The 22,819-nt window shown below is 34.6% G+C and overlaps 2 protein-coding genes across 2 annotated transcripts; one reads left to right on the top strand and one right to left on the bottom strand.

Moving 5' to 3' along the window:
- Positions 1 to 3,338: 3,338 nt before the first annotated feature.
- Positions 3,339 to 8,545, bottom strand: GLIPR1L1_2 (GLIPR1-like protein 1). Its single transcript, XM_051208297.1, has 5 exons — positions 8,387 to 8,545; positions 6,580 to 6,719; positions 6,054 to 6,141; positions 4,349 to 4,443; positions 3,339 to 3,794 (listed from the first exon to the last, which is right to left on the bottom strand). Exons 1-5 carry the CDS (start codon positions 8,495 to 8,497, stop codon positions 3,755 to 3,757), a joined length of 474 nt encoding a protein of 157 aa, XP_051065465.1. The 5' UTR covers positions 8,498 to 8,545; the 3' UTR covers positions 3,339 to 3,754.
- Positions 8,546 to 17,163: 8,618 nt separating this feature from the next.
- Positions 17,164 to 22,303, top strand: GLIPR1L1_7 (GLIPR1-like protein 1; the record flags this gene model as incomplete). Its single annotated transcript, XM_035731581.2, has 5 exons — positions 17,164 to 17,349; positions 19,016 to 19,155; positions 19,594 to 19,681; positions 21,292 to 21,386; positions 21,941 to 22,303. 5 exons carry the CDS (start codon positions 17,164 to 17,166, stop codon positions 21,978 to 21,980), a joined length of 549 nt encoding a protein of 182 aa, XP_035585938.2. The 3' UTR covers positions 21,981 to 22,303.
- Between the last annotated feature and the right edge of the window lie 516 nt (positions 22,304 to 22,819).

Here is a 22,819-nt window from a genome sequence, read left to right as displayed (position 1 = left end):
TTTCCTTCTCTTGCTGCTTTTACGGCCGTCATTGCTAGCTCATCCACGTATTTCTGCTTGTCAGTTCTAATGCTCTTCTTCACTGACTTGTTTACTCTTCTGTATTCTGCTTGTATCTTGACTTCCTTTGTTCCTGTTCGGTCGTTGTTCACTGCAGTGTTTGTTCTCTCTTTGCTGAAATTTTTGGCGTTTAGATCGAGATCCACTCCTCACGATGGTTTTGTTGCAGCCTAGACTTTTCTGACCAGTTGAATGTAGGGTTTTCGGTTCCTTTGCTTTGGCTTTTTCTCGGTTATGAGGACCTTATAAGGCTTGCAACCTGTTGTTCTGAGCTAACTCAGATTCTTCTGTTCGTGAATATCATGAAGCGTAGCTTTATTAAATCTTCCCAATGAAAATTCTCTAGTTCTCCAGTAAGTCTTTAGTTTTAGTTTCATCTTGACAACCGCCGCCATCTATGTGTACTAATTTGATCTCATGGTAAATAAGAAAGAAATAATGAAGATCTTTGTTAATGTGAAGTTTGTTTTGTAGACTGCATAGTTTGTTCAACAAGATTTGATTGCTCTTCTGAACATCATCATCAGCATAACCATCAGGTCAAAGTGAAGTCTTAGAATCTATCCATATGGAATTCACAAACTATCCTGCTGACCTCGATCTTTGTGGGTTACGTTTGAAGTTTAACCTGTCACTGTCTACCTCTTTATCTTGTTTGGATCTTTCTGTGGTTACTAGTGAAACGTTTTGCGTAAAATCAATCAATACAAGTAAAATTTACAGTTTACTGGATCATATCATTCTAGGAATCAGACGATCATATCGTTTATACTACAGCTTAAGACGCGGCATTAAAAATGAAATTTCGGTAACCAGTGACATCATAACTTCGTGACCGACGTACTGTTAATTCAACTAACCATAAACTAGAGGTGCAGCCTATACAAACTCATTCTCACAATTCGCAGAGTGCTAAATACTTATACTTTGCTTATAAATACAACAATAATGATCGCAGTGATACTGTTAGGACGCACATTGTTCGGGGAATTCATTTGCACACACATGCTAGTGATCGTCAAAACAGACCACGGTTATTCGATTATGACTGTGAGGATCGATAACTTCAGTTCTTTATTAGTGGTATTGAAGCGCCGTCCGCGTCTATTTCAGGGATGTTCGCTGTTAATATCCGCCAGTAAATTACATTTTTGTGTAATTATTTCATAGTTCATTTTCACCTTGCGAACGTTCGATATTTTATTTCAGTATCAACGATAGTCTCATTCAATTTTGACAGGAAGAAGCTGGTGAATTTCAGATCTACTTAGTGACTGCTTTCTCTTAAAGTTTTATAGCATAATTTATATGAAATTAAGTCATTACAATTCTACATTCTCCTCATCGTACTCTCATGTTGACTGCTTACTGATATAAACTGAGTTATGACATGCGTTGTTTGAGTTGATGACACATGTTTGGCCCTTCTAGCCTGATGTAATGATTGTGATACAAAATCGCCTTCATCTCAGTGATTTCAAAAGGCGTAAGTGATTTGTTGAAGTCGATTCATTTTTTCATTTATTAAAGCAGAATGACCTGCGTGATCACATTTATGCGGAACAAACTGTGAGTCGACCCAGATTTTCTTAGCTGTTGATAAAATCATAATATTTACCTAACGCAGTACCTAATTAATTAATCAATCAAACACTTGCTATTTTTAAATTGTTACTTGAAACGTTCAGTTCTATGACAGTAACTAATTATTTCGTTTCTTTTGTTTATTCTATCATATCGAACAAATATTTGAGCAGAATAACATAAACTCATTTTATTGCATTATCTTCTCATCAGCTGCTTAATTTATGTCAAATACTTCACTATATTATCAACTAATTACCATATCTGATCATACAGAATGTGCCACACATTACATTTACTAACAGTACTCATTATATGTCTTCACTCCCACTTCTCCACTATGAAAATGCAAAACCATTTTCTTTATTAAAATAATGTAATCTTTACGACAATCTTAATTTCAAATTTTATAGGTTTTAAGCAGTTGATGAGAACATAATGCAGAAGAATGAGTTCGTGTTATTTTGCTCAAATCGTCATTCTTTCTCTACTCAACAGCTATTTTATGTAGATCAACACAGATCATTACTGAATGAGTAAACCAACTTAACTGTAACTGAATGCTGAGGAGATCCAAGAGGAACTTTAGTCTTCAATAATGTACTCACTGTCGGACAAGCTCAGTTCTTTTGAACATGGATTTCGCTGTTTTTCTAGGCACTAATATTCATATGAATATTGGAATGGATTCTTCATCACTACTATTACACACCTTTTGTCAGGCTGAATTTCTCGATTCTAATTTCTACGGAAAATTCTGATAAATGATATCAACAATCAGTTCAATGAATCTAATCAATAGGGTATTTTCTATCTACCAGTTATTGAAAGTGGCTACGAAATGTACCAGCGTCACTTAACAGTGTTAAAAACATTATGTGTAGAACTATGATGCCGGATATTGAGTTCTATGATAAAGTAATACGAAATGTAGAAATGTTAAAGGAAATAAAATAATCAAGTGCTGTTTTCTTTCTGAATCGAAATGTACTCGTATTTCGCAGTCAGAAGCCATAATTGATGAAACTCAGTTTCCTTATGCTAATTTGAAATATCAATAAATAATATTCTGGTCATATTGTAGGTTATTATGTTTGTATTCCTAGTACACAACTATTGGATTTCTGTTCATAATACATATTCTTGTTGCATAATTAATAGGTCACCAGGTTATCATAGACGTATTCCATCAAACAAAAGTTTCGAATTAACTCACTGACTAGTGTAACACGACATTCTGTTCTTTATATCTAAGCAGTTTGTTACTTACTGTATTCTCTACTGAAACTAATTTTTCGCGCATTAATTTCATTCTTCATTTTATTGTGTTATGAGGTCAGGTACGTCTGTATACAAACTACTCCTGCTTTGAAAATAATATAGTGTAGTCTGGTTACTGACTACTGTTCTAAAGAGCAAGGCGGAAAAATAATTACGGAATCGTTGACCGAAACAGACTTGACCGTTAACTTAAGGTTGCCAGTGCCGTTCTGACGCACAGCTCACCAACTCAGTTGATCAAGTCAATCGAGATTCTGATTGATGAGTTTTCAAATGATATTAATCAGTAATCATCAATAATAACGATTATCTATCCTATCAGTAATAAGTAGAGCAGTAGATGTCATTCATCTCACAATCATTCCATAATGAAATAAAATGACAAATGAAAGCAAACTTATGGTTTATTATATCGGTTTATTATATTTCATACAAATATCCGGTTATTCATTCGAATATTGTTTTATGCAATTAAGTAAAATGATGCTTGCATGTACTTAAATGATAAATCTGCATATTTTCAAACGAGACGTTTGTCAGTCGTGGTAGAATCTTGAAATTCAACAGCAATTTAAATTGATGACGGATTTGTAGACAGATATATGAGTGTATAAATAACACAATAACGAGTTGACGACGAATTATTACGTTTTGTTGAGCGATCGATCAACAAACAACAAAATCATCTATTCAGACAACTAAGAAAACTGAAGACACCAAAAACATGAACAAAAGTGAAATACTGAGGCAAAATACCAAACACCAATATCCCGAAAGACATTTACGATCCAAAGTGGTATGAAATATCAGTTGTTCTACGATTGATAACTTATACAGTCCTATACGGTCTTTGTCCAAATACGTCGCCTCTGAAATCGGGTAAGAAAGATTGAAAGTTAGTTAACTGATCTACAAGTGTGTTTCAGTTCCACCACCGGGGTCGAAACATCATTATGTGTTCAAATTAACCTCATTCGAACCAACCGTTGTTGACGATATTGTTGAGTAAAAGTGAATTACAATAATAAATTTAAACGAAGTTATATTAATCATGTAACAGATAAATTATTGACAAAGTGAAAAATTCCTTCTGACGTTCATCTGACATAATTTGATTCCCATCAAAAGTAAAAGTCGTACCCACAGGATTCGGATTTGTGTAGTAGTTTTATTCATGATCAATGGTAATCCTAACTCTAGCACTTGTCAATCAGTTACGAAATTCCAGTTGAAGCTGTTCAAATGTGACTACGTTGACTTAATCAGTCACTATTGCCGAACAGCATACAAAAATAATATTCCTAGATATAATTAGTATTTAAAACCATGTTAATTGCAAAAACTGATATATAGAAGCCTTATATTCAAAAGATCTAACTAAAATTCATCAAGATGAATCGAACTGATCATGATGTTTACTCACCCAGGACCATAATTGCAGACAATCACGAGCTTAGTTTTGAAATTCCGGCAATTTGTGACACCACATCCAACATCGGTAGTATTTTCCCAAACAAGCTGGAATGAACGAGGAAATGCTTGTAGGTAATAGAAGAGAGTGAAGTTTGTGTGAGCACAGTTCACAATCAACTAACTAATAACAAGTCGTACGAAATTGAATTGATTGATCAATGGAATGACGATAGGCACGGTACAATCATTAAACTGTCAGTCAGTTAATCAACCAGCTTATCAGTTACTTAGCTAATCACTCCGCAGTTTACTTTATACATATTTCGACGTTTTTAATAAACTGATACATCATGGCAAACGTTAAGATTCATCGGATCGAACGTTTCACTTCTATCTAAACTGTACTCATTGGTGCTAAAAACCGCAACCAGTGATAAACTGGATCATTCGAAAAAATGAAGGCTTATTAGTACTAGTCCACCACTAATGGGAAATGTGGCTATGATTAAAAACCCTACATATCTCGACATAACTGTACGAACGAACATTTTGACTGGACCACGTTTAGATGAGGTAGTGAACTAATTATGAATGCCACAATCCAACGTGCAGCTTCTTTCATCAAAACAAAGTGAAGTAAGACAATATCATTTAAAATATAATTCAAGAGTTGACTCGCACGCTTAAATAGACAAACATGTTGCACGTAAACGTTGAGTAAGAAAACCACCATTTGGAAGTAATAATACAACCACACTAATTATCATGTGTATCAGCATTCATAAGCATGAATATGAATCACCAGCATACATTTGGAATCAGTAGCTAACGCGATTGTCAAGGTATGTAACAAGTGTGGTTGATGTAAGGCGGTGAAAAAAGACAACTGTTATATCATTTGAAGGTTGACTTGCATAGCTGAAATAGACAAACATGGAGAACAGTTTTTTGTCAATCACCAATTACTTTGAAAATATGTGAAATCCACAGGCTGATTTTACACTCTTGTTCATATAACACCCCACATGTATTCATTCTTGCAGTTTGTAAATAAAAGCGCACAGGGATAAGGACGCGGTTCATTGTGTCAAATGTTGATTGCTCGAATACTCGAACAGTAAATATGCCTGCAAAACTCAGCTTTCATGTTTGTCTGCTTTATTGCATTTTCAAATTGTGATCAGTCAGTACCAGTATGATTTTTGCCGAAATGTGTGGCCATCAGCCCATCATTTCTGATTATAAAATATGATCACCATTCAACTTTGTATTTTTTGGCAGATTATTTGTCTCTGTAACGCTAAGAATTAACTTGAGATTACTCATAAGCCCGAATATCAACTGTGTTTTGCAAATGTATATTGTTAAGTAATAATTTAATTAACTTCCACACGTCGAGCAATCAAAATGGATGGTAAGTGAGTGAGAAGTACCAACCAATATATTAGTAGAACCATTGATTGTTTGCGTTTAAAGCCGATGAGAGAATAAACAGAGGTTAGTATCCAGACACGCGCCCATTGAAACTGACACATTCTTATACATAGTTGATCAATGGTTCTAATTCAAGTAGACATGTAATAAAAATAAAATGAGCAATTCTTCACCCCATTTATGTGACGCGATAGAAGAGGTCATAAACATGAAACGTTAAGAAAGGCTTATTATAATCTCTTGGTTCAACAAAAATACTTTACTTGCGTTCTAATACTTACTTGAGGATAATTTCCGCACGTAGTCGAACTACATTTGTTCGTAGTGAAGTTATAATACGCGACTTCACTGAACCATAATTGTACCGCCCTTCATATATATTCAAACATAAAAATCGAATAAAACTCAAACCTTTAATGTTGGGACAAACGTTAATTTATTAATGCAGTAATATCTGAAACATTAATTTATCAAAAGAAACGTTGGATAAAACTGGTTAATATCACTAAAACACAAAGTTTCGTTGTCAGGTAAAAATATATTATCTAGTGGATAATTATTTCCAAGTTGTGCAAATGTTTGCAACTTCGTGGTTTTCCATAGATCTGCTTGTTATTTTTCGAGGAGTGTCTCTACATCTTGAAATGCAATCCATCCTGTCGCTGCATCCATTAGGCCTCCTATAAGTTCAGTTAACTCGTGTTACTCTGAGAAGGTGAATAAAAACGTTCTACGAATGCACTTTTAATGCTTGCAAATCTATAATCCTCCTAAAATCACATATTATGGACGATAGATCAAACTCACCTTTCTACCTTGTATGCACCAGCCCATGTCTGTCCAACATATTGAAATCCCTGTATTCTCCGTTCATCATTCTTATCGTGTTCACTTTTACACTGATCGGATAGATTTTGTGCTTTCTTTTCCAATTCCATATTCCATCTCTGTAAATATTAATTTATTCACTCATTGAAAATCAGTGAAGTGAATTGTACAATGTCAATGTTATTTTGTTGTCATCACTATCATAACACTGATGTTACAAGTTTTAATTTACTAATAAGCCAACAAGTGCAATGATTTATGTATCTGTTATGAATTGATACGAATTATTTGGGAAAAAAGTGTTAAATCCAGACGAAGATCTACTTATTGACTGTCATTATACATATTTTTATTGGTTAACTGATAAGTAACTAAATTATGCGTATATTCATATTCATGTTATTATAAGCTTCCATTTGACTTATTAATTACCATTGTACGACTTACTGTTCTTAAGTTATTCTTAATTTATTAGTTACGGTCTTTCATAATCACAGCAACTTTCAGCCTGGTGTATATTTGCTATTTTCTATTTTATGTTATTATACGGTTTGATTTGCTTGTATATAAAATGCGTATGTGTGAAATACATGATTTATATAGTTGAGGCTGATATTGGTGTTCTCGACTGAACAGGCTGGGTTAATCGAGAAGCTACTATCTTGGAGGACCAATAAGAACACAGAGTTGACTCTATGCTGCTCATACTGGTTTATGTATCATTGGTCTGGTCAATAAGTCAGTGTTCTAACTGCGATATTATCACGTGATAATTAACAGTCCATGAAAACATAACTGACACAATAGGACGTTTTTGTCAAAAAGGGGAATATGAAATCTCAACACTTCTATCGAAATTCCCTGTATTAACTAAATCGAGAATGGAGTGATGTCGAGATAAATGATGTCTGTGACATCAGATTAAAGCAGTTTCAATTATGTTTGTCAATATAAACAATGCGAGACGCCCAGAATAGGGTATTCATTAATATGAACACAATTTTCACAGAGTGCAGAAAGGTACACAAAGCTTATCCAAATAGTCAACCCCCAATGTAAATGATAACTTCATTAATTAAAAGTGTGAAAAACAAGACAATGCATTTGGAATGCAGCATATCTCTCAACATTTTTCAGGTCAACAAAGTTTGTTCGTTCAGTAGTAGATATATAGGTGTGAACCAAACTGGTGATCTTGTTTACAGACTTCCAAACATCTATTCGATTGACTGGAAAGTTTATTTACGTAAAGATAATAAATTCTCAATAAATAAAGTGTGAAAATTACCCCGAAAAAGGAAAATGAGTAAAACTAAATCAGAAGCATTGTGCAAGCTCTTGATGACCAATTGAAGCGGAGACTCATACTAAATTAAATATTTTTGTAGAAACACTAAATAGGCTATGATTTTTCACCACTGGCACAATCATACAGTTATATCATTCATAACTGCTTGGCAGTTGTAAAGTTGTCATGTTCTAATAAATGAATTTAGTCTCAAGGAGTTAAGTTTGATGGAAACATTGCAAAACATTGTTAAAATATGTGAAACTAGACTGATTAGAAAACTTAACAACGGCTGAAAATACCAAATAACAATTTATCATCTTCGCTAATATACACTGCAATGAATGTAAAAATGTAAACAACTCATTCTACGATATTAAACTAGTAATCACTTGTCAAAATATTTGTCACCAAATAAGTGATAATTACACTCGACAAATAATATATATGAAAACACGGTGACATTAAACAAGTATATTGAATGTATATTCCTCTTACCAATGGATTCATGTATACGGCTTTAGGTTGTCCAGGAATGAGGCCATACATGGCAAGTTGCCTTACAACATTGTGCATCGTTAATAACTGTCCACGTATCGTATCATTCATTTCTGCATGAACACAAAAGCATACGAGCAAACATGTGAAAAATGTAACGGTAGAAACGTCAAATTTGAGTGACATTTGGAAGGGATTCAAATTTTACTATTTTTCTAACTTCCAAACACACATTACTGATTATATATACACCATGAGAACAGGTTGGTTTAACGTAGGTGATCATCGATCAGCAGTTCATCAACATATGCCAATTATTCTTACTAATGCTTGATTACTTCAGGAGAGTACTTATATTCGGAACTGTCAACTACAAATCAGTAGGGTCAAAGAGAAATGCCTGCACAAAACATTAATATAAAGGAAGTTTAATCCCCATGTCCTCACGCATTTTCTAGCATTAAGTGAGGAAAGGAGACCACAAATGTGCATTGGTTTGCAAAATCGATAATTATGATTGACTGTTGAGTTGGTAGTCATTCGATTCAGATATTGATTTGGACACGTCATAAATGCGAGCCAAACTGCTATTTGGTTGAGGATGACGTGATCGCAATCAGAATCATGAGTTGGATGAACGCTTTGTTCACAGATACATAGCTGTGTTCTACAGATATTTGTAGCCAATATCGATCAACCGCTCGCATCAGTCAACGTGGTTTGTCTATGGATTAGTATCGATCGGTCATCGTATTGGCGAAGGGCCGAACAACTAATCGTTTATTGAGGATTTCCTTGGCAACCTACGCAGTTGGGGTGAAGTTTGCCCATGGGAATGCGTGGCATAATGTGGATCCAATGAACTGGTTCAAAGTCATCACTTACCAAACCGATTCCACGCTACCTAATGTCAAACAGGCAATAACAATGCTTAAACCCAAATTGTGTATTTAAAAATAGTCAGTTATTCACCTTAATTAGCCTTGGTAACAACTAACGATTCTCAAATGAATGTAATCACAGTTTCTGATGCAATGCAGTGGTTTAGGTAGTTGGGAACGTTAGCACTGAACTACATCCTACTGTAAATCTAGGCGACGCGAGATCGAACAGGTCAGACAGCACCGAATATCCTCAGGTTTACAGGTACAATGTGGTGATGATTAGCACACTTATTAAAATGGGTAGTTGTTCGTCTTTCTGTCATTCCAATGTACACGTCTTTGTATTCGTATGTTACAACTTATAAAATCAATTTCCCAAACACTGTAATTCGTAATTTCTGTCAGACTGCACACAAAATATTCGTCAATGATCGATATTCAGTTGGAAACGATTCTATATCGTCGAAAACCAAACTTGCAAAATGATGTTTCTCAATCATCGAAAACTGTAATTCAGCAATTGTTTTGACAATTTAAGGTCTAATTATGAATTTACAGTGAATTCTAAAGCATATCAAAATGCTTCATAAATGGTGATTTTCGCAATGTTGTCAGTGTTTCTCACATCAATCGGAAATTTAACCAGTGACATTTTCATTCAAGGATAATATTTTACAAACCACACAACATTAATCTAAATAAAAGAGAATTGAAGTAAAATCTACACCTAATTTGCATACTGTAGGGAAATATTTTCACAAATATTCCTTCTTATGATATATCTGGCTACTGAAATAAATACATTCATTGAGGAGTGAATTTATTTGATCAGATTAGACGAATATATGCACATGCGACAGAAACGAGCAAAACGCGTTCACAAAAAGTGTGTATGTGGTGTTTGAATGAACTGATGATTCCTTTGTACTTGTTGAATGCTTGATTTCGAATTCCAAATACAGTACATTCGTTCGTGCTTATCTAGTACTTCTTGATCCGATTGCGTTATTTCTGGGATTCTTAGTTCGTACTATAATTCAAATACTCCTGATTATCACAGTGTATCATGTAACCTATAGACATTTTGACTACTGACCAGCTGAACGCACTCCATGAAAGTAAATTTGGTTCATGCAAACAAAGATTCCACTGATGTGTTTTTGTAACGGGACATGTTTTGGTGAGATTTCCAACTTCATCCGACATGAAAAACTAACATAGTTTCCCATTTGAAAATATTAAATATGGTTGAGAATAGTGTTCGATATTTGTGCGCAGAAGACCGTTGTGGCGCAAGCAGTCACGTGATTATATTTCTTACTAAGATACCATCTTTCAAAGTAAATTAACAAGTGAACCTTATTCATGGAAAAGGGATAGTTGAAAAATACTCACCATAATTGGATTGAAATCCTTACGGGGCTATAATAACTAACCGACGCATGAACGAATGAAATCCATTTAATTGACATGTACGAATAATCTGATAGTCCACGATCACCTATGTTGACCAATCTGATCTCACAGTGTATGTATGGGTAAATATGCATGTTTTTAGGGTATGAAAACAGTGTCAGTTTAATCATTCTCAGATGTCGTTCAAATTCGATGTTTCTACAGTCTCACTGCTAATGTGTCTACTCACTTACCCTTGTGTCCATGCGAATATGAATAAAACGACAACGTACATAAATGTAATGTCGGCTGTTTGAATCTGTATATTTGTATACATTTATTCAGGTTGTGATATGATCCGTAACTCATCTATTTACGTTCATCCCATATATTCCTAATTTGCCTTATTATTTTCATGAAGTTCTTTGTGACGTTTACTTGAATATTTGATTATTGGTTTACTATTTATTCACATTTATTTGTTGGATTCTTTGTTAGCTATTTATTCAGGCATTTTCGGTTCGTTTTCAGAATGATTGTCAAGTCATATACACTGATCTTTTCTATAGTTGTCAACATCTCTTGTCAATTGTCATTCAAACTAATTTTCAGGTTTATTAAATATTCTTGTCGCTTGCGCAAATTAAACTTGGGTACAGACTGATTCGCGAAACTGGATGGTGCTAGCATTTATTTTTGTAATCATTCTTGATGTGCTTACGTTCATGGTTTGCACTAACTACATTACTGAGCTATTAAGTTCTTCTTATTTGGTGCTTACAAGGGTTCTGTTAACTGTTTTATGGTTTATGAACGTAAACCAGGTTATTACATATAGTGTTTTACTTGATAGCAGCTAACGTTTTCATCTAGTTTAGTGCATGAAATGTGGTACATTTTGAGAGCTTTACAAGCTATCTTTCTCCCAGTGATGCCAAACGGTTGTTATATGCTTCAGTCGACTTATGTTTCCAAGAGTCTATGATGATCAATCTTGATCATCTCTTTTGCATATAAAGCGTGCTTACTTATGATAGGTATCAATGATGCGGAAACGTTTCTTCCGCCTCATTTCACCATCATATGTAGTCACTTATTCAACTAGTGGTATTTAAGAAGGAGGGTGAGGAAGTGAATTTATGGATGAATTTCTCTAATGGAATTAAACTTAAAGAAAGACTGAAAAGTACCTGTGATAAGTAGTCTAAACGACTAAAAAATCAAGCAATTATCACCTAAGTGTTAAACTAATGAACTCGGTCACCTTTCGTCGGTTGGCCGAATTATGATGACACAGTCTATTGCTGCACTGCAGATAGAAATTTCAGGCACTTTTTCATAGGACTGTCATCAAAATGAACTGTTAGCAGAAAATAAAATTAAAAAATAATCAGTGAGACTATAATTTATGGACGACCTTTGAGCGACGCCAGACTGATCTTGAAATTGTCCACCTAATATCTAGGACCAAATGGGGATTATAAACCTGTGTGAGGGATTACAATTACGATTTACAGTTGGTGATTCAGGTTAGGAATTAGATTTTAGGTTCTCATCACGAACTAACATCAGCTATAATGCCAAAACTATGTATCCGAAGGAATGAGTGAATTTCGCTCCAAAATCTGAAACCTGTCATCTTATACATGACTGGTTAGTCCAGAAATTATAGTTTAGCCGGCCTGATTTCCGAATTACTACGAACGAAGTATTTGTGATAAGCCTGTAATAATCTAAATATCACATATATATGTATAACGACTGAAAATAAATATTGACGCTTTATATACACGATAATGAATGAGTAGAAATTTGGCAATTAGAAATTCATTTCGTTTTTATCCTTGATATAAATCGAGCTTTAAGTGGTTCAGAAGCACCGGATAAACTGTTGTTATACTCGGAATGTTGAGCTATGAAAAACACGCCGTTCACCTAACACATTTCACAGAGTTACAATCAACAATTGGTCGAGGCTGTAGTTACTCAAAACTATCGTGTTACTCTTTTATAGATTTAGTTCAACATTTATATATGCCAACCACTGCATTATGTTCAGTAACGTGTGTAGGACAGTAAGTTACTTCAGGGAGTTCATTTGCACACCAAATGAAAAAAATGGATGAATATATGGATGCAGGAATTACAAAATAATGGAGGTGACGGGTAAAACAGATGTTAATGAAATAATGGTATGTGATAATAGTTGAGTAGATATGCTGCTAAATATAAACAAGGTACAGCTATACCGAGTGCAAGATGAGGATACATGAGCGTTCGTCTGGCCCTCTCTCTGACTGAATATATTCGCCGTAAACGATGATATTGTTACTTCATCGGGAAAATTTTACAGATGAGTAACATTCAGCGAGCAGTAGTGAAGGTTTCTCAGTGTAAAACGCGAGTGTGGAATGGTTTTAATAGTAAGAAATCGTGTGATCTTAGTATGATAATTTAGTTGAGATGGCGACCTAAGTATTATATTGTACGTCATCGTCAGATAACCTCTCATTCTGCTGTACCTCAACAATGTGTAACCAGAATCCAGAAGATTCGCGACTTGTCTAAACTCCCCAAATCATTACGTTATTTCTATGGAATGTCAGTACATTCTCAATAAACGAGCAAAAATCCAGCTTCGACCATTTATACAGCATTGTAATCCCGTAGACCTTGGCCTCTAGTTTTTCAAGAGTTACTGTCAGTCCCAAGCAAGAGTAAAGGAGGAGGGTTGGGCGTGAAGTCGGCAACCTATACCGGAGAAAACAACATTGCTAAAAAACATTAACCAGAATAAAAAAATAAACCATTCAAACTCTACCCTCTGAGTTGAATGATCTTCAATGAGAAGAATCACGAAGCTTCATGATAAAAGCCGATATTATTCGTAAGCCACGAGGCCGATTACCCTTCTAACAACCATGCCGCCGATCAATTTAGGTACATGAAATGTCCGGGAGAACAAAATAAATAGCTGCAGAAGTGAAGAGGTACAACTTGGTGGTACTTGAAATCAGTGAAACCCATTAGACTCAAGCTGGACAGAAAAGATTAGATTGGGGAAATATGCTGTTGTACTATGGGCACGAGGCGGAAAATGCTGCACGGACTCAGAGAGTTTATTTGATGCTGTACAGAGGAGCAAGAAAAGCACTGAAAGCACCACTTAAGTGGTGTTTGCTTGATTTTTAGTCGTTTAGACTACTTATCACAGGTACTTTTCAGTCTTTCTTTAAGTTTAATTCCATTAGAGAAATTCATCCATAAATTCACTTCCTCACCCTCCTTCTTAAATACCACTAGTTGAATAAGTGACTACATATGATGGTGAAATGAGGCGGAAGAAACGTTTCCGCATCATTGATACCTATCATAAGTAAGCACGCTTTATATGCAAAAGAGATGATCAAGATTGATCATCATAGACTCTTGGAAACATAAGTCGACTGAAGCATATAACAACCGTTTGGCATCACTGGGAGAAAGATAGCTTGTAAAGCTCTCAAAATGTACCACATTTCATGCACTAAACTAGATGAAAACGTTAGCTGCTATCAAGTAAAACACTATATGTAATAACCTGGTTTACGTTCATAAACCATAAAACAGTTAACAGAACCCTTGTAAGCACCAAATAAGAAGAACTTAATAGCTCAGTAATGTAGTTAGTGCAAACCATGAACGTAAGCACATCAAGAATGATTACAAAAATAAATGCTAGCACCATCCAGTTTCGCGAATCAGTCTGTACCCAAGTTTAATTTGCGCAAGCGACAAGAATATTTAATAAACCTGAAAATTAGTTTGAATGACAATTGACAAGAGATGTTGACAACTATAGAAAAGATCAGTGTATATGACTTGACAATCATTCTGAAAACGAACCGAAAATGCCTGAATAAATAGCTAACAAAGAATCCAACAAATAAATGTGAATAAATAGTAAACCAATAATCAAATATTCAAGTAAACGTCACAAAGAACTTCATGAAAATAATAAGGCAAATTAGGAATATATGGGATGAACGTAAATAGATGAGTTACGGATCATATCACAACCTGAATAAATGTATACAAATATACAGATTCAAACAGCCGACATTACATTTATGTACGTTGTCGTTTTATTCATATTCGCATGGACACAAGGGTAAGTGAGTAGACACATTAGCAGTGAGACTGTAGAAACATCGAATTTGAACGACATCTGAGAATGATTAAACTGACACTGTTTTCATACCCTAAAAACATGCATATTTACCCATACATACACTGTGAGATCAGATTGGTCAACATAGGTGATCGTGGACTATCAGATTATTCGTACATGTCAATTAAATGGATTTCATTCGTTCATGCGTCGGTTAGTTATTATAGCCCCGTAAGGATTTCAATCCAATTATGGTGAGTATTTTTCAACTATCCCTTTTCCATGAATAAGGTTCACTTGTTAATTTACTTTGAAAGATGGTATCTTAGTAAGAAATATAATCACGTGACTGCTTGCGCCACAACGGTCTTCTGCGCACAAATATCGAACACTATTCTCAACCATATTTAATATTTTCAAATGGGAAACTATGTTAGTTTTTCATGTCGGATGAAGTTGGAAATCTCACCAAAACATGTCCCGTTACAAAAACACATCAGTGGAATCTTTGTTTGCATGAACCAAATTTACTTTCATGGAGTGCGTTCAGCTGGTCAGTAGTCAAAATGTCTATAGGTTACATGATACACTGTGATAATCAGGAGTATTTGAATTATAGTACGAACTAAGAATCCCAGAAATAACGCAATCGGATCAAGAAGTACTAGATAAGCACGAACGAATGTACTGTATTTGAAATTCGAAATCAAGCATTCAACAAGTACAAAGGAATCATCAGTTCATTCAAACACCACATACACACTTTTTGTGAACGCGTTTTGCTCGTTTCTGTCGCATGTGCATATATTCGTCTAATCTGATCAAATAAATTCACTCCTCAATGAATGTATTTATTTCAGTAGCCAGATATATCATAAGAAGGAATATTTGTGAAAATATTTCCCTACAGTATGCAAATTAGGTGTAGATTTTACTTCAATTCTCTTTTATTTAGATTAATGTTGTGTGGTTTGTAAAATATTATCCTTGAATGAAAATGTCACTGGTTAAATTTCCGATTGATGTGAGAAACACTGACAACATTGCGAAAATCACCATTTATGAAGCATTTTGATATGCTTTAGAATTCACTGTAAATTCATAATTAGACCTTAAATTGTCAAAACAATTGCTGAATTACAGTTTTCGATGATTGAGAAACATCATTTTGCAAGTTTGGTTTTCGACGATATAGAATCGTTTCCAACTGAATATCGATCATTGACGAATATTTTGTGTGCAGTCTGACAGAAATTACGAATTACAGTGTTTGGGAAATTGATTTTATAAGTTGTAACATACGAATACAAAGACGTGTACATTGGAATGACAGAAAGACGAACAACTACCCATTTTAATAAGTGTGCTAATCATCACCACATTGTACCTGTAAACCTGAGGATATTCGGTGCTGTCTGACCTGTTCGATCTCGCGTCGCCTAGATTTACAGTAGGATGTAGTTCAGTGCTAACGTTCCCAACTACCTAAACCACTGCATTGCATCAGAAACTGTGATTACATTCATTTGAGAATCGTTAGTTGTTACCAAGGCTAATTAAGGTGAATAACTGACTATTTTTTAAATACACAATTTGGGTTTAAGCATTGTTATTGCCTGTTTGACATTAGGTAGCGTGGAATCGGTTTGGTAAGTGATGACTTTGAACCAGTTCATTGGATCCACATTATGCCACGCATTCCCATGGGCAAACTTCACCCCAACTGCGTAGGTTGCCAAGGAAATCCTCAATAAACGATTAGTTGTTCGGCCCTTCGCCAATACGATGACCGATCGATACTAATCCATAGACAAACCACGTTGACTGATGCGAGCGGTTGATCGATATTGGCTACAAATATCTGTAGAACACAGCTATGTATCTGTGAACAAAGCGTTCATCCAACTCATGATTCTGATTGCGATCACGTCATCCTCAACCAAATAGCAGTTTGGCTCGCATTTATGACGTGTCCAAATCAATATCTGAATCGAATGACTACCAACTCAACAGTCAATCATAATTATCGATTTTGCAAACCAATGCACATTTGTGGTCTCCTTTCCTCACTTAATGCTAGAAAATGCGTGAGGACATGGGGATTAAACTTCCTTTATATTAATGTTTTGTGCAGGCATTTCTCTTTGACCCTACTGATTTGTAGTTGACAGTTCCGAATATAAGTACTCTCCTGAAGTAATCAAGCATTAGTAAGAATAATTGGCATATGTTGATGAACTGCTGATCGATGATCACCTACGTTAAACCAACCTGTTCTCATGGTGTATATATAATCAGTAATGTGTGTTTGGAAGTTAGAAAAATAGTAAAATTTGAATCCCTTCCAAATGTCACTCAAATTTGACGTTTCTACCGTTACATTTTTCACATGTTTGCTCGTATGCTTTTGTGTTCATGCAGAAATGAATGATACGATACGTGGACAGTTATTAACGATGCACAATGTTGTAAGGCAACTTGCCATGTATGGCCTCATTCCTGGACAACCTAAAGCCGTATACATGAATCCATTGGTAAGAGGAATATACATTCAATATACTTGTTTAATGTCACCGTGTTTTCATATATATTATTTGTCGAGTGTAATTATCACTTATTTGGTGACAAATATTTTGACAAGTGATTACTAGTTTAATATCGTAGAATGAGTTGTTTACATTTTTACATTCATTGCAGTGTATATTAGCGAAGATGATAAATTGTTATTTGGTATTTTCAGCCGTTGTTAAGTTTTCTAATCAGTCTAGTTTCACATATTTTAACAATGTTTTGCAATGTTTCCATCAAACTTAACTCCTTGAGACTAAATTCATTTATTAGAACATGACAACTTTACAACTGCCAAGCAGTTATGAATGATATAACTGTATGATTGTGCCAGTGGTGAAAAATCATAGCCTATTTAGTGTTTCTACAAAAATATTTAATTTAGTATGAGTCTCCGCTTCAATTGGTCATCAAGAGCTTGCACAATGCTTCTGATTTAGTTTTACTCATTTTCCTTTTTCGGGGTAATTTTCACACTTTATTTATTGAGAATTTATTATCTTTACGTAAATAAACTTTCCAGTCAATCGAATAGATGTTTGGAAGTCTGTAAACAAGATCACCAGTTTGGTTCACACCTATATATCTACTACTGAACGAACAAACTTTGTTGACCTGAAAAATGTTGAGAGATATGCTGCATTCCAAATGCATTGTCTTGTTTTTCACACTTTTAATTAATGAAGTTATCATTTACATTGGGGGTTGACTATTTGGATAAGCTTTGTGTACCTTTCTGCACTCTGTGAAAATTGTGTTCATATTAATGAATACCCTATTCTGGGCGTCTCGCATTGTTTATATTGACAAACATAATTGAAACTGCTTTAATCTGATGTCACAGACATCATTTATCTCGACATCACTCCATTCTCGATTTAGTTAATACAGGGAATTTCGATAGAAGTGTTGAGATTTCATATTCCCCTTTTTGACAAAAACGTCCTATTGTGTCAGTTATGTTTTCATGGACTGTTAATTATCACGTGATAATATCGCAGTTAGAACACTGACTTATTGACCAGACCAATGATACATAAACCAGTATGAGCAGCATAGAGTCAACTCTGTGTTCTTATTGGTCCTCCAAGATAGTAGCTTCTCGATTAACCCAGCCTGTTCAGTCGAGAACACCAATATCAGCCTCAACTATATAAATCATGTATTTCACACATACGCATTTTATATACAAGCAAATCAAACCGTATAATAACATAAAATAGAAAATAGCAAATATACACCAGGCTGAAAGTTGCTGTGATTATGAAAGACCGTAACTAATAAATTAAGAATAACTTAAGAACAGTAAGTCGTACAATGGTAATTAATAAGTCAAATGGAAGCTTATAATAACATGAATATGAATATACGCATAATTTAGTTACTTATCAGTTAACCAATAAAAATATGTATAATGACAGTCAATAAGTAGATCTTCGTCTGGATTTAACACTTTTTCCCAAATAATTCGTATCAATTCATAACAGATACATAAATCATTGCACTTGTTGGCTTATTAGTAAATTAAAACTTGTAACATCAGTGTTATGATAGTGATGACAACAAAATAACATTGACATTGTACAATTCACTTCACTGATTTTCAATGAGTGAATAAATTAATATTTACAGAGATGGAATATGGAATTGGAAAAGAAAGCACAAAATCTATCCGATCAGTGTAAAAGTGAACACGATAAGAATGATGAACGGAGAATACAGGGATTTCAATATGTTGGACAGACATGGGCTGGTGCATACAAGGTAGAAAGGTGAGTTTGATCTATCGTCCATAATATGTGATTTTAGGAGGATTATAGATTTGCAAGCATTAAAAGTGCATTCGTAGAACGTTTTTATTCACCTTCTCAGAGTAACACGAGTTAACTGAACTTATAGGAGGCCTAATGGATGCAGCGACAGGATGGATTGCATTTCAAGATGTAGAGACACTCCTCGAAAAATAACAAGCAGATCTATGGAAAACCACGAAGTTGCAAACATTTGCACAACTTGGAAATAATTATCCACTAGATAATATATTTTTACCTGACAACGAAACTTTGTGTTTTAGTGATATTAACCAGTTTTATCCAACGTTTCTTTTGATAAATTAATGTTTCAGATATTACTGCATTAATAAATTAACGTTTGTCCCAACATTAAAGGTTTGAGTTTTATTCGATTTTTATGTTTGAATATATATGAAGGGCGGTACAATTATGGTTCAGTGAAGTCGCGTATTATAACTTCACTACGAACAAATGTAGTTCGACTACGTGCGGAAATTATCCTCAAGTAAGTATTAGAACGCAAGTAAAGTATTTTTGTTGAACCAAGAGATTATAATAAGCCTTTCTTAACGTTTCATGTTTATGATCTCTTCTATCGCGTCACATAAATGGGGTGAAGAATTGCTCATTTTATTTTTATTACATGTCTACTTGAATTAGAACCATTGATCAACTATGTATAAGAATGTGTCAGTTTCAATGGGCGCGTGTCTGGATACTAACCTCTGTTTATTCTCTCATCGGCTTTAAACGCAAACAATCAATGGTTCTACTAATATATTGGTTGGTACTTCTCACTCACTTACCATCCATTTTGATTGCTCGACGTGTGGAAGTTAATTAAATTATTACTTAACAATATACATTTGCAAAACACAGTTGATATTCGGGCTTATGAGTAATCTCAAGTTAATTCTTAGCGTTACAGAGACAAATAATCTGCCAAAAAATACAAAGTTGAATGGTGATCATATTTTATAATCAGAAATGATGGGCTGATGGCCACACATTTCGGCAAAAATCATACTGGTACTGACTGATCACAATTTGAAAATGCAATAAAGCAGACAAACATGAAAGCTGAGTTTTGCAGGCATATTTACTGTTCGAGTATTCGAGCAATCAACATTTGACACAATGAACCGCGTCCTTATCCCTGTGCGCTTTTATTTACAAACTGCAAGAATGAATACATGTGGGGTGTTATATGAACAAGAGTGTAAAATCAGCCTGTGGATTTCACATATTTTCAAAGTAATTGGTGATTGACAAAAACTGTTCTCCATGTTTGTCTATTTCAGCTATGCAAGTCAACCTTCAAATGATATAACAGTTGTCTTTTTCACCGCCTTACATCAACCACACTTGTTACATACCTTGACAATCGCGTTAGCTACTGATTCCAAATGTATGCTGGTGATTCATATTCATGCTTATGAATGCTGATACACATGATAATTAGTGTGGTTGTATTATTACTTCCAAATGGTGGTTTTCTTACTCAACGTTTACGTGCAACATGTTTGTCTATTTAAGCGTGCGAGTCAACTCTTGAATTATATTTTAAATGATATTGTCTTACTTCACTTTGTTTTGATGAAAGAAGCTGCACGTTGGATTGTGGCATTCATAATTAGTTCACTACCTCATCTAAACGTGGTCCAGTCAAAATGTTCGTTCGTACAGTTATGTCGAGATATGTAGGGTTTTTAATCATAGCCACATTTCCCATTAGTGGTGGACTAGTACTAATAAGCCTTCATTTTTTCGAATGATCCAGTTTATCACTGGTTGCGGTTTTTAGCACCAATGAGTACAGTTTAGATAGAAGTGAAACGTTCGATCCGATGAATCTTAACGTTTGCCATGATGTATCAGTTTATTAAAAAAACGTCGAAATATGTATAAAGTAAACTGCGGAGTGATTAGCTAAGTAACTGATAAGCTGGTTGATTAACTGACTGACAGTTTAATGATTGTACCGTGCCTATCGTCATTCCATTGATCAATCAATTCAATTTCGTACGACTTGTTATTAGTTAGTTGATTGTGAACTGTGCTCACACAAACTTCACTCTCTTCTATTACCTACAAGCATTTCCTCGTTCATTCCAGCTTGTTTGGGAAAATACTACCGATGTTGGATGTGGTGTCACAAATTGCCGGAATTTCAAAACTAAGCTCGTGATTGTCTGCAATTATGGTCCTGGGTGAGTAAACATCATGATCAGTTCGATTCATCTTGATGAATTTTAGTTAGATCTTTTGAATATAAGGCTTCTATATATCAGTTTTTGCAATTAACATGGTTTTAAATACTAATTATATCTAGGAATATTATTTTTGTATGCTGTTCGGCAATAGTGACTGATTAAGTCAACGTAGTCACATTTGAACAGCTTCAACTGGAATTTCGTAACTGATTGACAAGTGCTAGAGTTAGGATTACCATTGATCATGAATAAAACTACTACACAAATCCGAATCCTGTGGGTACGACTTTTACTTTTGATGGGAATCAAATTATGTCAGATGAACGTCAGAAGGAATTTTTCACTTTGTCAATAATTTATCTGTTACATGATTAATATAACTTCGTTTAAATTTATTATTGTAATTCACTTTTACTCAACAATATCGTCAACAACGGTTGGTTCGAATGAGGTTAATTTGAACACATAATGATGTTTCGACCCCGGTGGTGGAACTGAAACACACTTGTAGATCAGTTAACTAACTTTCAATCTTTCTTACCCGATTTCAGAGGCGACGTATTTGGACAAAGACCGTATAGGACTGTATAAGTTATCAATCGTAGAACAACTGATATTTCATACCACTTTGGATCGTAAATGTCTTTCGGGATATTGGTGTTTGGTATTTTGCCTCAGTATTTCACTTTTGTTCATGTTTTTGGTGTCTTCAGTTTTCTTAGTTGTCTGAATAGATGATTTTGTTGTTTGTTGATCGATCGCTCAACAAAACGTAATAATTCGTCGTCAACTCGTTATTGTGTTATTTATACACTCATATATCTGTCTACAAATCCGTCATCAATTTAAATTGCTGTTGAATTTCAAGATTCTACCACGACTGACAAACGTCTCGTTTGAAAATATGCAGATTTATCATTTAAGTACATGCAAGCATCATTTTACTTAATTGCATAAAACAATATTCGAATGAATAACCGGATATTTGTATGAAATATAATAAACCGATATAATAAACCATAAGTTTGCTTTCATTTGTCATTTTATTTCATTATGGAATGATTGTGAGATGAATGACATCTACTGCTCTACTTATTACTGATAGGATAGATAATCGTTATTATTGATGATTACTGATTAATATCATTTGAAAACTCATCAATCAGAATCTCGATTGACTTGATCAACTGAGTTGGTGAGCTGTGCGTCAGAACGGCACTGGCAACCTTAAGTTAACGGTCAAGTCTGTTTCGGTCAACGATTCCGTAATTATTTTTCCGCCTTGCTCTTTAGAACAGTAGTCAGTAACCAGACTACACTATATTATTTTCAAAGCAGGAGTAGTTTGTATACAGACGTACCTGACCTCATAACACAATAAAATGAAGAATGAAATTAATGCGCGAAAAATTAGTTTCAGTAGAGAATAC

This window comes from Schistosoma haematobium, chromosome 6 (genome assembly GCF_000699445.3).
Source record: "Schistosoma haematobium chromosome 6, whole genome shotgun sequence".
NCBI lineage: Eukaryota > Metazoa > Platyhelminthes > Trematoda > Strigeidida > Schistosomatidae > Schistosoma > Schistosoma haematobium.
The sequence above is the reverse complement of the archived record's forward strand: the minus strand, read 5'-3'. Positions and strand labels throughout refer to the sequence as shown.

What these genes read in the sequence shown, in the direction of transcription:
- GLIPR1L1_2 (XM_051208297.1), bottom strand. Translation starts at nt 8,497, where the DNA reads ATGAATGATACGATACGTGGACAGTTATTAACGATGCACAATGTTGTA. An exon ending in CCGTATACATGAATCCATTG is followed by an intron (nt 6,720 to 8,386) that starts GTAAGAGGAATA and finishes TAATATTTACAG; the next exon opens with AGATGGAATATGGAATTGGA. An exon ending in CGTGCGGAAATTATCCTCAA is followed by an intron (nt 4,444 to 6,053) that starts GTAAGTATTAGA and finishes CGTTCATTCCAG; the next exon opens with CTTGTTTGGGAAAATACTAC.